The sequence below is a fragment of the Ovis aries genome, chromosome 11, assembly GCF_016772045.2.
Source record: "Ovis aries strain OAR_USU_Benz2616 breed Rambouillet chromosome 11, ARS-UI_Ramb_v3.0, whole genome shotgun sequence".
Lineage (NCBI taxonomy): Eukaryota > Metazoa > Chordata > Mammalia > Artiodactyla > Bovidae > Ovis > Ovis aries.
Window position 1 is genome coordinate 11,678,717 of NC_056064.1, and position 16,408 is coordinate 11,695,124.

The 16,408-nt window shown below is 38.4% G+C and overlaps 1 protein-coding gene across 24 annotated transcripts in view; it reads right to left on the bottom strand.

Annotated features, from left to right (window-relative positions):
• The window catches only part of BCAS3 (BCAS3 microtubule associated cell migration factor), a 607,379-nt gene that overhangs the window by 278,747 nt on the left and 312,224 nt on the right, over window positions 1–16,408 (bottom strand). For all 24 annotated transcript variants that reach the window (XM_042255345.2, XM_042255347.2, XM_042255339.2 and 21 more), the window contains 3 exons: window positions 13,577–13,677; window positions 10,981–11,177; window positions 4,921–5,018 (listed from right to left, as the gene is read on the bottom strand). In XM_042255345.2, the coding sequence (XP_042111279.1) occupies window positions 4,921–5,018; window positions 10,981–11,177; window positions 13,577–13,677 (396 nt within the window). The remainder of the gene's footprint in view (window positions 1–4,920; window positions 5,019–10,980; window positions 11,178–13,576; window positions 13,678–16,408) is intronic.

A 16,408-nucleotide genomic window follows, 5' to 3' on the forward strand; every position in this document is an offset into this window, starting at 1 on the left:
AGGAAATAATTTGACCATATTGCTGCCCAAAAAGGTACAGCAAATTTTTATAAAAGGAAACAAATTCTTTTTTGTATTTTTTTTCAGTCTTTTGGCCATCATGCATGGCATGTGGGGTCTTATTCCCTGATCTGGGATTGAACCTGTGGCCACTGCAGTGGAAACTGGGAGTCTTAACCACTGGACCATGAGGGAAGTCCCTTAAATTCTTGTCACAGAGGCAGAGAAGAATGGCTAGGTAGGAAACATGACTTGTGAAGGTTTCAGCAAGAGTTCAAGACCATGACTATAACACCATGGTGTCTATCACCTGTTCTAGTTATGAAATCATGGAGCTAAGTGACCTCACCACGGTAGATTGAATGGTGTTTCTTATAAATCCCTTTGCTCTTACCACCAGCATCTCTTTTGCCCCTGATGGCTTTAAGATACAATAACAAAGTTTATATGCCTCAGATTGGAATGGCAACTACAGATACATGAAATATAGCCCTAAAGAATATAGTTCCCCGAGTGCATCAGAGAAATCTCTGTAAGATAAAAGCATGCCTCCATAAGAATATCTCTCCAGCAGAGATTTGACTGCTAGAATAATACCCTTGTTGTCTACTCAACCATATTTTTCTAATAGATATAATCTTTTTAAGGTCTGATGCACAAATGCCAAATACACAAAGCAGGCACAGTTGATCATTCAAAAAATCAATAAAATCAAACCAGTTTGGATTTTCTTCAAGCAAACAAATTATTTAGATATCTGCAAGAATTGGGTGCTGAAAGCCTGAGTTAATTAAGTCCTTAGAAATCATTTAGATGACTCCAGTTGTACAGAAAAAAAGAACATTTCTCTAGAGTCAAGAACAGCAACAAATACCAGATCTGCAACTTTGCCCCTATTTAGTGGAGTGTGATGTTGCACCAATATCTTATGTATCAAAGCCTGCTAGAAAGAATAAGAACTTGTTTTACTGCTCTGTCACAGCTTCCCTTCCCCTTCTGTCATCTGCTCAGGAATGTACACCCAAGCTGCTCTCACCACTTCTAATAACATTTTCTCTATAAAATGTTTACTTTAGTAGAGTCTGACAAAGATGTCTGCTCTTCATACAAGTGGGGCATAAGTTTGTCTTTAAATCTCAGTTGCTTTGAGTTCTTTCTTGGTAAACACCAATTTCCATAGTAAAACTACAAACGAGGACAAACAAACTTAGGATGAACCAGATCTTTCTAGGCTCTTTGTGTGGATGACTCACAAGCAATTAGAGTGGTTATTAAGTTATCCAACAAGTTATACAGCCTGCACATCTTGGAACAAGAACTTCAGCCACCAATGTGGGAAACAAAGTTTGAGCAGGATGCTGACACTGTTTCTACCTTCTCTCCCCCTCTTTCAGCCCTACACCTTTAACAAAAGGACACATGTTATAAAGGACAAAGGAAGGAAGAAATTCTTAGATACTTAACCAAAAGAAAAGTACAAAGGGGAAAAAAGGAAGTAATCCATGACACGTGTTGTCTAGAAACACTGTCTGATTCAGACGCTGATGTTAATCAGCTGGATAGGAAAAAGGGAGCAGTTCCTTCAGATCTCATTTTTCTGGGTAGCCTGTGTGTATAGGTAAATCTATGAAGTCCACTTCCAGAATGGCATTCTCCTTAGACAAGAAGGGAACCTCTGACAATTAACTTCGAAATCTGAGGCATGGTAGTATTTTTTTTCAGTCTCCAAAGATCAGAGGAAACATGTCATGGGAAGTAACATCTACATATAAAACAATTATAGATCTGTTGAGTCTAAAATATACATATACAGAGAGACAGCAAGAAACTGGTTCACAGGTACCTAAAGGTATAGAATTTACACTATGCCTAAATCATCAAAGTTAATAAGTGAAAAACTTGTAGTCTAGGTTAATACATGTCTATGTGAAGGAGTAAAGCACAAACATACGACCTAATCAAGAATCTTTTTAAGAATTTGCTAGCAAGAGTGGCACAATGTCTTGCTGATTTTCGTTTCAGCAGAGTAACACTACGGGACACACAGATACTGAAAGCAGAACACAGGATCCAAGGTGTAAATGATATTTTCACTTTGAAAATGGTCACAGCCATCAGAAGATCTGATCATATCAAGTTATATTTTTAAATTCTACTCCTTTGAAAAGTAATTTGATGAAAAATAATTACACCACCACTAGTTTAGACAGAGCAAGAGCTATCACTAAAACAAAGGGATAACTACAAAGTCTGCCACAGGAACAATTAAAAAGACAGTATGTTTAGTTGCATAAACCGTTTAAAGGCAGGACACAAAGCAGTGAACTCTGGTAAGAGGAGGCGCCACACTGACCATACCTCTCTAAGCAAAGGCAATCAAAACTCCAGATTAGCATCTTCATAACAAGCAGCTGACTCCAAGGCATGGGTCATAATCAGAGACGTATTTCCTGGTTCAGAAGCAACTAGACTCTCTTTAATAGAGGAATCTAAAACAGAATTTCCCTATAAACCTCTCTTCATAAAGAACCCAAATCAGAGTTTGAGATCAGCAGATGCAAACTATTATATATAGAATGGATAAACAGCAAAGTCCTCCTGCACAGCACAGGGAGCTGTGGTCAATATCCCGCGATAAACCACAGTGGGAAGGAACATGAAAAAGAAAATAGATGTACAACTGAATCGCTTGGCTGTACAGCAGAAATTAACCCTACATGGTAAATCAACTGCACTTCAATAAAATAAAGTTTTAAAAAAGAACCCAAATCATTTATAGTTTATCTTGTTAAATCCATAGAAATGTAACACTGTTACAATAGTGGCCCCACTAGACAAAATAGATGAAGTTTTGCCAACAAAATATTATCCACCCACTTAAAAAATGTGATCAATGAAAGAGATCCAGACCATTGGAGAGGTAGAGAATAACTCATAGAAGTCTAATTCCTCATCTATGGTGCTTCTTTAGCTCAGCTAGAGAAAGCACACACATTTCATTGCTCTGGCTGTCATTCTGAAAGGGGCTAATGATTTTCTGCAATGAAAACAGGCTGAGAAAAATAATGGAACTTAGTCACCGAGAAGCGAAGACAAGTCAAGCAGAGGCTCAGAGTTGGGAGAACAATATCCGAGAAACTGCTATGTGTTTCACTGATAGAAATCTAAGTGTTGATAAATCAAAGACGTAAGATCTATTCCTTACTCAAACATCAACAGGAAACTCTTCTTGCAGCAAGTTAAAACAAAATTATGGAATCATTAGTTCACTGAAGTTCCTCTCCATGGCATGAGAGAATTTTATAAAGAGCTAAAGTTGAGATAGTGCTATATGATATATACAGTCTTTCCCCAGACTGTAGCACTGAATATGGCGCATTTAATAACACACATGTTAACTGCTTTAGTGACACGTGTTTCATCTGACCAACAGCCAGTTACTTGACCCTAAGACATTAATAATATGGCAGTTTAATAATATAAAAAAAAAACAAAACCCCCAATCAACAAAGCCTGCTACTGTAATCTTGAATAAAACACTTCAGGTTAAAATATATCATTTCCAGGATTCACAGTTGTAAATGATAATTCCATATGAACAGGATCTGTTAAGCATTCTCAGACCGAAACTATCAAAAAGATTTATTAAGTCACCTATCTCAATATCTCTTGCAGTGCAAGTCTAGGGACCTTAGATATTACTGTGCTTGTTTCCAGGGGACAGCCCTGGTTGCCAAGTTAAAGCTGAGGAACAAGTACGAGCCCTCTAAAATACAAGTTTACACTAAGTATGAAAGCACAGCCCTCGACATGGACCATGCGATCAGACACAAAGTGCAATCCACTGACAAACAGATCAGGAAGCTAAGAAAAAGTACAAGACCCATCAGCGTTCAATCGAAAAATCCAGAGACAGAGTCAGAAACAGAAGCTTTGGTCTTTTTAAAGTGGCCTTCACAAATCAGTTTTGTGTTTGTTTCCATTTTCTTTCACAGTTTAAGCCTCAATCAGATCAGCTGTCTCCAGGGATTTTGAAATTGCTATAGATTAAAATCCTCTCTGACTCAACTGTTTGACTAATGCCGGGTGTTTAATAATTCTACTTGTAAGAGACTTTTTTTGATGAAACCCTGCTGTATGCTAGTTTCAGATGTGTCACAGCTGCGCCATACAGAAAGCATCACTGTCCTTACTTTTGTTATCACTGCATTTAGAGATGAGAAAATGTATCACGGAAAACAGTTCTGTTATTTGGCAGATGGGGGCCGAAAACAATTTTACAATATTAATTTAGCAACCATCACCTATAGAGGCAAAGACCTATTTCCAGGTACCAATGATAAATATTCGTGGCTTGGTTCCAAGGATAGAAAGTTAATAACTGTGATAGACGGAGTTAAGTTAATGAATTTCTAAACTTCATGCTTTCAATAATAAAGCCATTTAAGCTATAGCAGTTGGACTCTCCGCTTCCACAGATCAGGCACTCTGATACTCAACAGGTTGAGTAAATTGAATCCATATATTGTATTTACGTTCTCTGTCAAGGTTGCTTCTCCACATTTGAGAGATCAAAGGCAAAAACAGTCATCAACCCTGTAGCCTTCAATACTGTGTTCATTACAGTTAATCAAGTGCCAACTCCATGGTATCATTCACCAACCTCAACAATATTTAAATGCATGGCGTTTAGCAACAAATGTAGGCACAGTACTGTTTTAATACACAGACACACACGCAACTTGCCACACTCGTGTGCACGCATACTTGCTCGCTCACACGCAGCCATCCCTCCTCACCCTCCTTCCCCAAGAGAAGAGAAAGATGGCAAGAAATATACAGTATCTACATTTGCAAGAAAAGAAGTTTAAAAAAGCATGGGAAAAAAAGCCATTAAACATTTTGTATGTGGTCTTCTACCTGAGGCAGCATCAATCACGGTGGAAATTCCCCTTCGATCAGACACTGGACGGGATGACCCTGGCATGCTGACTGGGTCAGAGCGGACTGGCTGGATCCTGCAATGCAATTGAGTTTAATTCACATATGTTACCAGCATCAAAACTGTCCCATGCTACAACAGACCTTAAATCAGCAATGCTGGAATAGCCCAGTCCATTAAAGAACCATTCCCTCTAAAACAAGACAAATGGGTAAACTATAGTCCCTAAGGTTCTTTCAAAAGACTTAAAGCACAGTATTCTCTACACTCTGGACCCCTTCTTCTCTTTGTGTGGTTTCCAACAGCTTTCAAACAAGGGGTTAAAAAACGGATACTCATTTACAAAGGACAAATGAAATGGAACGAGAGAAGACCCAAAACAAATTATGCCGAACCCTTTGGCATTTGAAAAAAATGGTATGTAGGAAGTTATTTGCAAAGCAGAAGCAGAGACACAGACGAAGAGAACAAGTATATAGACACCAAGGTGGGAAAGGAGAAGTGGGATGAGTTGAGAGAGACTGACATATATACTGTGTATAAACCAGATAACTAATGAGAGCCTACTGTATAGCATGGGAAACTGCGCTCAGAGTTGATGGGAGGGGAGTTTGGCGGAGAATGGATACATGTGTATGTATGACTGAGTTGCTTTGCTGTGCACCTGAAACTATCATAACTATATCTTAGTTACGCTCAAATACAAAATAAAAGGTTAAAAAAAAGGGAGATGAAGAGTTTTAAGAATCTTCAAATTCATGAATAGAATCGTTGCCTTCCTTAAATGACATCAATCGATATAAAAATTTGAGCCACTCCCTTAAAATCTTTAAAGAAAATTATTTTACATATGGCAACAAGCATAGGATAACAAACCTAGACAGCATATTAAAAAGCAGAGACATCACTTTGCCGACAAAGGACCATACAGTCAAAGCTATGGTTTTTCCAGCAGTCATGTACCGATGTGAGAGGTGGACCATAAAAAAGGCTAAGCGCCAAAGAATTGATGCTTATGAATTGTGGTTCTGGAGAAGACTCTAAAGAGTCCCTTGGACTGAAAGGAGAGCAAACCAGTCCATCCTAAAGGAAATCAGTCCTGAATATTCATTGGAAGGACTGATGCTGAAGCTGAAACTCCAATACTTTGACCACATGATGTGAAGAACTGACTCATTTGAAAAGACCCTGATTCTGGGAAAGATTGAGGGCAGGAGGAGAAGGGGGTGACAGAGGATGAGATGGTTGGATGGTATCATCGACTCAATGGACATGAGTCTGAGCAAACTTCAGGAGATAGTGAAGGACGGGGAGCCTGGTGTGCTGCAGTCCATGGGGTCGAAAAGAGTCGGATATGACTTAGCGACTGAACAACATAGGGTAACACAGCTGTGTTGGGATGTGGCTGCCAGGGGGTTAGCTAAAATCTCTACACTCTAACTGAGTTATCTCCACAATATCACTAATTAGCATGTAAGAATCAATTAGAATGTCAGCAAAATTGCAATTTACTACATATGAGTTTAAGTTGCTTAGGAATGGTAAATCTATTAAAGCTAAGAATCTAGTTCCAGCTGTATTTCTGTACTATTCACTGAAGGATTTCTGTATGGCTAAAAGAGCTGAGAGGCCCAGGCAACTTAAAGGAATAAAGACTTACTATAATAGTCTAAGTGTGTATTTTTTGGCAATGCATTCATTCAATAGGTATTTGTTGAGTATTAGTTATGTGTCAGTAGGATTTTAGGAACAAGCAAAAACAAAACACAAAATGCAAAGTCTGTGTGCAGATATATGGTATAGCACATGAGCATTCAAAACTGATGCCAAGGAAAACTAGTGTGAAAATGAATGAAACAGCTAATAAAAGCTCGAAAAGAGGAAATGAGGGAATGAATGCATGGTACACAGCAGAGTGAGAGGATCTTGTGGAGCTGGAACAGAAATTGGACCTCTATACAGTGTTAGGATGATGTATTTATATGCAAAGGAGCAAGAAGATCCCTTTAAACACAGAAGTAGAAAAAGCAAACCCTTGGATTTGTAGCCAAGCATGATAAATGCAGGTCATCTTGATGAGCATGATCTGGCTTATGCATAGAGTTTATAGAGGATACTGATGAAGATAAGAAGTTGATAAGCACGATGAGACATTACAGAAGCCTGACATTTCAATTATGGACTGTAGAAAAAGGATCCTCACTGAAAGCACAGGAGTAATGTATACGTGTTTGTTGTACGAAAGGAAGAAATAGGAGGGGGGTGAAACATGCACTTGGCCTAGCAGTGGAAGTTGGAAATGCTGCTCACTGATCACTGCTCTAGTGGTGCACTACCCAGCAGCCCTTCTGTATCAGCTTATTCTCCCAAGCCAGTCACGGTGACCCCATCATCTCATGGTGAGATTAATTAGGTCTGCAATGAGTGGGTCTAAGCAAATGTGGGCCAATAAGAAAAGAGGAAGAGTTTACTTGAAGTTTCTAGGAGAGCTGTTTTCTGGGTCTTAATGAAAAACAAGCAGCTAGCCTGTTAGATATGCTCAGTGCATGCAAATTAAAGCTCCCTCCCAGTCTAAATAACTTATGTGGGCTAATAAATTTCCTATTATTAACTCAATTTATAGCACTGGAGTTTCTGAATTAACCAGGGTCGTGGGTGGAGTGTGGTTTGGGCTAGCTGAAAGAAGGTTGGCCAAGAACTGATGTACTGAAACCAGGCAACAGATACACAGGGGTTTAGTCTATCCTTCTTAATTTTACAAATTTTATATATGCTTTAATGTTTCCATAAAAAAAATACAAAAATAAAAACAAACTGGTAGAGGTGATGAAAATGTCCCAGAATTAGGAGGATGCAGCAAAACATAGTGACTATACTAAAACCACTGAACTGTACACTGTGTTTTATATCATATTAATTACATATCATTTAAAATAAGATGATTAAAGTGTGAGAATCTAACGTATCACACAGTAACTATGGTTTTGATAATATTGAAGTTTGCTAAAAGAGTAGAAGTTAAATGTTCTCACACAGAAAGATCACAACATACATATATAAAATGTATCAAACAATGGATGTATTTCTTAACTAGATGAAAAAATGAAATGAAGTTGATTTCCCAGGAGCTAACCTCAAATGGAAAACTAGGTTTTATATCTCAGTTTCTTTTACATTATCTATTTCTCAGGTCTATTCATAAATATTTCATTGACCTTTTTCTTCATGTTAAATCCCTATTCCAAATAAGGAGCTGCTATGAGATTAGCCAGGCTTCCCTGGTGCCTCAGTGGTAAAGAATTCACCTGCCAATGCACGAGACATGGATTTGATCCCTGGGTCGGGAACATCCCCTGGAGAAGGAAATGGCAACCCACTGCAGTATACTGGCCTGGCAAATCCCACGGACAGACGATCTTGGTGGGCTATTGACCATGGGATCATAAAAGAGTCAGACACAACTGAGGGATGAAACAACATCGAGGTTAGCCATGCCTGATCCCCTTATGGATATGACAGCCAACAACACACCTGACAGTTGCCATTTTGGTTAGGATACAGGGAGGCAGACTATCCCAGCATCATACTGATTCTCAGTGATCTGGGGTAAAGAAGGCACTGAATGTGAAGGGCCAGTTGCACCGAAAAATCTAAACAAGACTTCACAATTTAAAGGAGAAAGTAAAATCAGCAGCCATAATGCCATTGTACATAAGCCGAAAGAATGGTAGAACCAGACGTAAGGAGCCAGGATAAAGTGATAGTGCACAGAGATGAGAAGACTATCAGGAGTGGGATTTCTAACTGGATGCTGGGCAGGAAATGGTACTAAACAGGACATGTAATTGAAATAATGTGACATAAATCTGAATTTTTCACCAAAATTGTGTTCTAATGGGGTTAAGATCTTAACCAAGGGCCTATATGCTCAAAATTTTAAATATAAACTGCAAGCAAAATACAACAAAATTATAAACCTGGGACTAATATAAAGGTTTCTAATATTTACATATGCCCAACAAATAGGATATAAACAATTTAAAGATAAATACCAGAAGCTTTGTAGTATAAGAAAAAGGAAAAGTCCCTGAGGAAAATTCTAGAAGGATTTCAGGAATAAAGCTCTATCTGAAGCAGCAAAATAGAGAGCTCTTAGACAAAGACCTGCATCTGAAGTAATGGGTAACAAAGAAAGCCAGAGGAGGTCCAAAACAAAGGAACCACCATCCCTGGTGGTTCAGCAGCTGGGACTCTGCGCTCCCAATGCAGGGGGCCTGGGTTCAATCCCTGTTCAGGGAACTAGATCCCACATGCCACAGCTAAGAGTTTGTATGCTACAAATAAAGATCCTGCATGCAGCAACTAAAACTCAGCACAGCCAAATAAATAAAAATGTTTAAAACTCAAAGGAACAGAGCTGGGTGTACAGAGCTGGAGATGTTCTCCAAAGAAAAAGGACAGACTCTTATCAGAACAGCAGGTGACAGTCATCAGGAAAAAAAGAGGGGGGGGGGGTTGTCGCTGAGAATCTTGTGAATAGTAAAGAGAATAAACATAGTTTTATAGGTCCATTTTATTACTATTTAAATAACAGAATAACCTACAAAAACAGATGAATATGCACTGAATCACTAAGCTGAGAACTGACTCTGCTTGACTTCCTGAAAATGGATCATACTTTATAACTGATATTTGTGAAAAATGGTCCAGCATCCACTGAGTTGCCTCATAACTTAATAAAGTTCTATTTCTAGAAAGCTGAAGAAAATATAATAGACCCAAAAGAGAGAAAAAAAAAAAAGTGAAGAAATAAACAAGGAAAGCAAACTAAAATAAAAAACTAAAATACTTGAAAAAGTATTACAGGAGGCATGTTTCATTACCTGTGCATGTGTGCTAAGTCGCTTCAGTTGTGTCTGACTCTCTGCAGCCCTACAAACTGCAGCCCACCAGGCTCCACTGTCCAGGGGATTCTCTAGGCAAGAATACGGGAGGAAGTTGCCATTTCCTCCTCCAGGGAACATTTCCAGGGATCAAACCTGGGTCTCTTATGTCTCCTGCATTGGCAGATGGGTTCTTCACCACTAGCGCCACCCGGGAAGCATTACATGAGTTGTTCTTAAAGAAGATGAGATGGTTGGATGGCATCACCAACTCAATGGACGTGAATTTGAGCAAACTCCAGGAGATAGTGAATGACAGAGAAGTCTGGTGTGCTGCAGTCCGTGGGGTCGCAAAGATTTGGACACGACTTAGCGACTGAACAGAAAGAAGAAACTAGTCCTAATTCACCTCTACAACAGCTGTGCCTTAACAAAGATAAAAATCTGTTATATATTTGTATACTTACAGTATAAAAATTTGTTACTAATGTTGACAAAGAAGTAGAATAAAAACATATTCCCAACCTATGATTGGAACACATTTTTCAAACAATTTTTTTTAAAAAGAGATGCAAGAAAAAAGTGAGAGGGTTATTTTAGATTCAGATAAACATATAATGTAGAAATTTTTCTGAAAAGAACACAAAGAAAGGAAATCATATTGCATTAGACTGGGCCGTTCATCAGTACCTTGATATGTCAAGTCTTGGTATAACAAATTAAATTGCTAAGCAAACTTAAGTTGCAAAAGTCAAAAAGTTCTCAATTATGTTTAAAACAAACCCCTAAAAATAAAAAGCATACTTTGTAAACTTTGTATGATTCTTACAAGTGAGGATCAAAGAATATATATGATGAAAACACAGAGATAGAGGATAATCAGAAATATGAGAAAGGCAACATAAAATAGAATGGCTTTTAAAAGTGCACTGAATATTCGATCCAGGAAAGTACAATCTGGAACACAAATATTTATTGGAGGTGATGAGATCTCACATAAGACCCCCAGTGATTAATAATGAATCACAAGCTACAGTGCGTGTGTTCTGCAACATGATACAGTGCAAAAGAGGGAAATGTAAAGATTATGCAAGATGTTCACTACAAATGAACTTATTAATCTGGTCAAATCACTCTCTAGCTCTTATTTCTTACCTGAGACTGTTGAGGTCAAGATCATCTGTATCAAAATCCGAAAGGGGCTGTGGAGTATCACTTGGACCATGAGACTGCAACACAGATGAACTGGATGATATGACTGTGGTTTGGCCTGAGGGATGGATGGTTTTGAACTGGAACTGCGGACCCATCCACAGACGTCTGTGGGGTCCGGTATGCGTTACAATTTCTACCTGGAACAGATCAGGAATCATGATTGAGATGTATCATGACCTCCCTCTGAGAGCCTTTCATGATCCCCCCATCTCATCTCTGAACACTCACATTCTCCAAGAAGCCCATCTTAACCTAGTGGGAGAAGGAGAGGGTATCATCCATAATCAGAAAGCTGTGACCACAGCAGCCTGTATAGACATCCACTACATCCATCTACTGGTTTGTCATAATATAATAAAAATTCATTTAGTGTTTGTATGCGTATAAACAAACACACACACCCCATACACAATACAAAAATCATACGGATATAAAAGGACCAGTTGCCTGCCTCATACACCTAGTGTCGGCTGCCTAAGGACTACCTATTTCACTAATATTAGACAGTCCTTATCACTCTGTGGGCATGCAATGAACACTACATTTGACAATCCACATATTAAAAGTAATTCCTTCACTGAGGATTAAGCTCATAACAAATGTGAAGTTGTTCTTGAAGTATCCAAGGAAAAGAAAAGGTCTGAAATAATTTAACACTCACAGCCAGTTTCTTTCCACAATTAAATATTATAGTATTTCGTATACTTCTCCAAAAATTCCCCCAAATTCACTTTTAAAAGAAGACAGGATTACAAATTTTCTCTCAAACTAGATTTGTCTTCAGAAATACCATTTCTTAACTACAGTGTTTCCTCAGCTCCCATGAATGTTGACATAGGTATTTTAAATGCTGCAGAACAGTAATACCAAAATGCTTTATGAATTTCATGCTCTATGGAAGAGGCAGGGAATGTTGCCAATATTAGACAAAGCAGAGAGGAGGACACGCGGTAAAAGCTAAAAATAAGCATGTGATTTTATAAATGAGTGACTTGAATAAGAGACTAAATATGCAAACCTTTGGTGAGACGGTATTTCTCAATGTCTTATAATTGCTACATCCACGTCTATATACACAGTTCACAGAACTGACTTCCCATGGGTCTTAGTGTTGCCCTGAGTTCTTTTATATTTAATCACATTTCTCTGATTGTGGTGATTAATTCTTAACAAAACACAACTGAAAAGGTTCATGGAGTGCAGCTCTGTGTTTGTAAAGTCCTAAAGGGCAAAAGCATCATGGTCTTGGAACAATATCCACATTCCCGCTAATCATGGGGAGAAAACGACTCAGATTTAGGACAGTGATTTCTCATTCAAGGAGTTGTACTCAGCAACATAAATGAGGCCACAGATAAAGCATGCTGTGTATTTTAAGCTCAAAACCATCAGTGTCACAGAGCCGAGAGGTAAACAGATGCCTGTGCAATTTCACTGAGGCGATGGCCAGATGTTCCAGCTCATCCGCCTGTTGTGTGCGGTACAAACATATTGTGTATACTTTCACACTGACAGCACACATTACCCCTTTTTCTAATTGAAAAGTTGAAGCGAAGGACAGTGGTTTCTCTGCCAGCATCCTTTTTTTAAAAACTGCATTGCGGTATCCTCAAGAAAGGACGCATCTCCATGTGCAACCTAAAGGAGCTTTTCCTGTGAGTATTTTCAGTGTGATGAAATGTATGTCACCTAGAAACAATTTCATTCTCTGGGTTCCAGATTCCCTTTAGTAGTGTGGGCTCTCCTCCCTGAGAAAGCAGTGAAACTGCACCCGGGCTCCTAGGAGGCACCTGTCTGCTGAAAAGCCGCGGGATTTGGTAATCCGAGACCTGGTCATTAACTTTACCCAGTGATGTCAGACTTGAAACAGACATAACAGCATCTGTAATGAAGTCACTTGTAATCTCATCATTTTGAAATCTGCCCAAGTATCTTTTATTTCAAAGCCCTTGAGATGAAGACAGCTTCACCTGGCAGGGGGAGGAAGGGTCCATGGAAGCTGTTACAGGACTGATTTGGAGACCCTTGGAAGCCACATGACAGGAGCTTAGGCAAGGAAGGCCGGCCGGCACTTGTGCAAATTAGGAGGCAGAACTTCCCTAATCAAAGTCGGCCCAGTCTTCACAAAATGTTGCCTCCACAAAAGAATGCCCGAAGATTGTTGAATGGCTTCACCATTTTAACCAGGCCAGTTCTTATCTTAATCCAAACAGTCCATCTGAAATCCAGGGTTCTGGGGGATATAAATGGCTTGTTTGAAAGATATGCGTACTTTATGTTCTCTGCATGAAAGCTAATGTACACACACATATATGTATATGTGTGTATAAAATATATGTATATGTAGCCCTGCAGCAGTATTTCTGAGAAATTCTTAATATGGAAAGATGATTAATTCTTGATGACCATAAAAATATTCCGAATTCTGCCCGTTTTCCTCTAAGGAAAATTTTTTTTTTTAATTTCGAGAATAATAAGAGCTAAATGGATCTCTGTTTTCTGTCACCTTAATAGACTCAATGTTTCAGAGTCTCACCTGAGACAGCCACTCTTCATCTTCCTGTCCACTATGGTCAGACGCTAAACTGTCATAGGACCCGTGCCGAGTAATGGGCCCAGGACTTCCAGGGGGGACCACTGAAAGAGAAAGAAAACATATTTAAACAACTTTAATCCATGCCGTGAAAAAAAAAAATGAATATGGGCATAACCATCCTGGATAATGTGGTGATTTATAAGCTAAACTAAGACATGTAACACACAATTCAAATAACTAATGAAGAATAAAGATTAAATTTCTTAGGAGCAAGAAAAATCTCCAACTAGGAGCACACCTTAAAAAATATCTGTGGGAATCTAATCATTACATGTATCACTGTTGAAGAAATAAAACAACTAACTGAATCTTAACAGCACAAGTACATAAGAAGCAGTGACAATTCCATTGCCTGTGCACCAATATAACTCCTATACCTCAGGACACTTCCATGCCTTCCACCTGACAAAGAAGTTGATGCAGTTTTTATAATTTGGGAAGGAGTTTTAAAAACAAGTATCATATAAGATTCTTTAAGAGTCTACTTAATATTTTCATATAAATGGAAGGCATTAAAACATTCTAAATTTTAAAACACTTTTAGTTCCTAAAACAATGATTTATCAAAAGAAATGTTTCTCTCTCTCTTTTTTTAATGCTTCTATAGTTCCCCTGATTTTTAGGTCATAGGATATAGGCTTAAAACAGAAACAGCCTGTTTATCATACACAGAACCTCTGCTTAGTGTCAGTCACTCAGCTGTGTCCAAGTCTTTGTGACCCCAAGGACTGTGGCCCACCAGGCTCCTCTGTCCATGGAATTCTCCAGCCAAGAATACTGGAGTGGGTAGCCATTCTCTTCTCCAAGAGATCTTCCTGACCCAGGGATTGAACCTGGGTCTCCTTCATGGCAGGAAGATTCTTTACTAATGGTAAACATGCCTAGGTTAGGAAGATCTCGTGGAGAAGGGAATGGCTACCCACTCCAGTATTCTTGCCTGGAGTATTCCATGGACAGAGGAGCCTGATGGGCTACAGTCCATGGGGTCACAAAGACTTGGACATGACTGAGTGACTGATCTTTGCTTAGTCAAAGCCATAAAATGATTCAGTAAACATTTATTGAGTTCCTACGAAACAAATATTATCCCAACAAAAACTTACTTAGCCTCCTCTACTTAAAGTCCCATACTTTTTATTTGCTTATTTTTATTATAAAATAGCACTTTAATTTTTTAGAAAAATTTTAGGTTCAAAACAAAATGGAAGAGAAAATACAGAGATTTCTCATACATTCTCTCCCTCATTAAACATTTTAATACTAAGAGAAATAAAGCAATCAAGTACTGAGGGTAAATAGAGAAAAGAAAAGGAAGAGAACCAAAGAGGAAGGAAAGAGGGTGAGTATTAAAGAAACCTGGAAGAAACAGAAAAGAATGAGAGAAAGAAAATAATCTCAGAATTTCTACCACCCAGAGATATGTTTCTATACTTCAATATGTATATTTTCCATAGGCTACATTTCTAAAATTGAAATCAGAGATTATGAACATATCTATATTTCTTAATGCATATTCCCAGAAAAAGATATACATTTCCACAAGGAGTAACTCACAAGCCAATCTCACAACCCTCTTGCCAGAACAAGTATTTTGAAGAACTAAATCTTAACAAAACAAGTGTAAGTGAAGTAGACAGAGCAGAACGTAGGGCAAGATTTTAAGGAAGAGATACTCACAAAAACCTTATCTCAGCTAGTTGGGAGGGGAGAAATGATACTTAAGCCAGTCAATCACTCATCAGAGGGAGATAAATAGCATTAAAATATAAGATTTGCAATGGTTAAAACTATTAGCTGTTAGTTCTTCAAAATCCTAGTTCTGCAGCTGAGAGGCAGGCTGGCAACTGGCACAAAATACAACAGATCACCAAAGCAAAACAATTCCCTAGAATTCTGAACATAATGAAGAAAAGAATATCATAATAATCAATTAATGTTGAAGCATCTTTTTAAATAAAAACTGATAAGTAATTATGTTTGCAAAAGGTTAGGTGTTTCCCAACCACTTGTAATCTTTTAATAAATAAAGTTGAAATTCTTAATACAGAACAGAGCAAGAGTATGCCTCAAAGCTGCCCTCTCCTTAAAGACTAATCAAGAAGGCAACTAAGAACAAATAGTTAGAGGTCAGCACTCTTTGGAACGCAGCTGAGGTCAAAGAAAATTTTAAAGAGGTGAATGAATAGGCCATGCATACATCTGAGAAGAAAGTGTTACAGAAAATATCAATTACAAAGATTTTGAAGTGGGACCATGAAATGTTTCAGTCATGTCAGGAAGCCAGTATGGTAGGTACAGTGAGGGAAGCTGAGAGTGGAAGATGAATCAGGAAGGCAAAGAGGCCAGGGAGGGAGAGTCAGCAGATGGTTTAGGACTTTTTTTTTTTTTTTTTAAATAAAGCTAGGGTAGACAGATAACTGGAAAAATTGGAAGAGAAGTGAGAAATTATACCCTTGTGTTACTAACTAGTACCTAATGTGATTTTTTCCCCAAGAGTTTGCAATATACTCAATATGTGCTGAGCCCAGCCTACTATCTGCTGCAGAATAAACACTTTATAAATAAATTAATGAATGGAGCTTTTGATTCTGGAATAAATAATGAAGGATACCAGGATGGCAGGATACCTTATTCACCCATCATCAAAATGGGGATGAACTTGGGACTTCCCTAGTGGTCCAGTGGTTAGGATTCTGTGCTTTTACCACTGAGGGCCTAGGTTCAATAAGATCCTGCAAGCTGCAAGCCACAGCCAAACAAACAAACAAACAA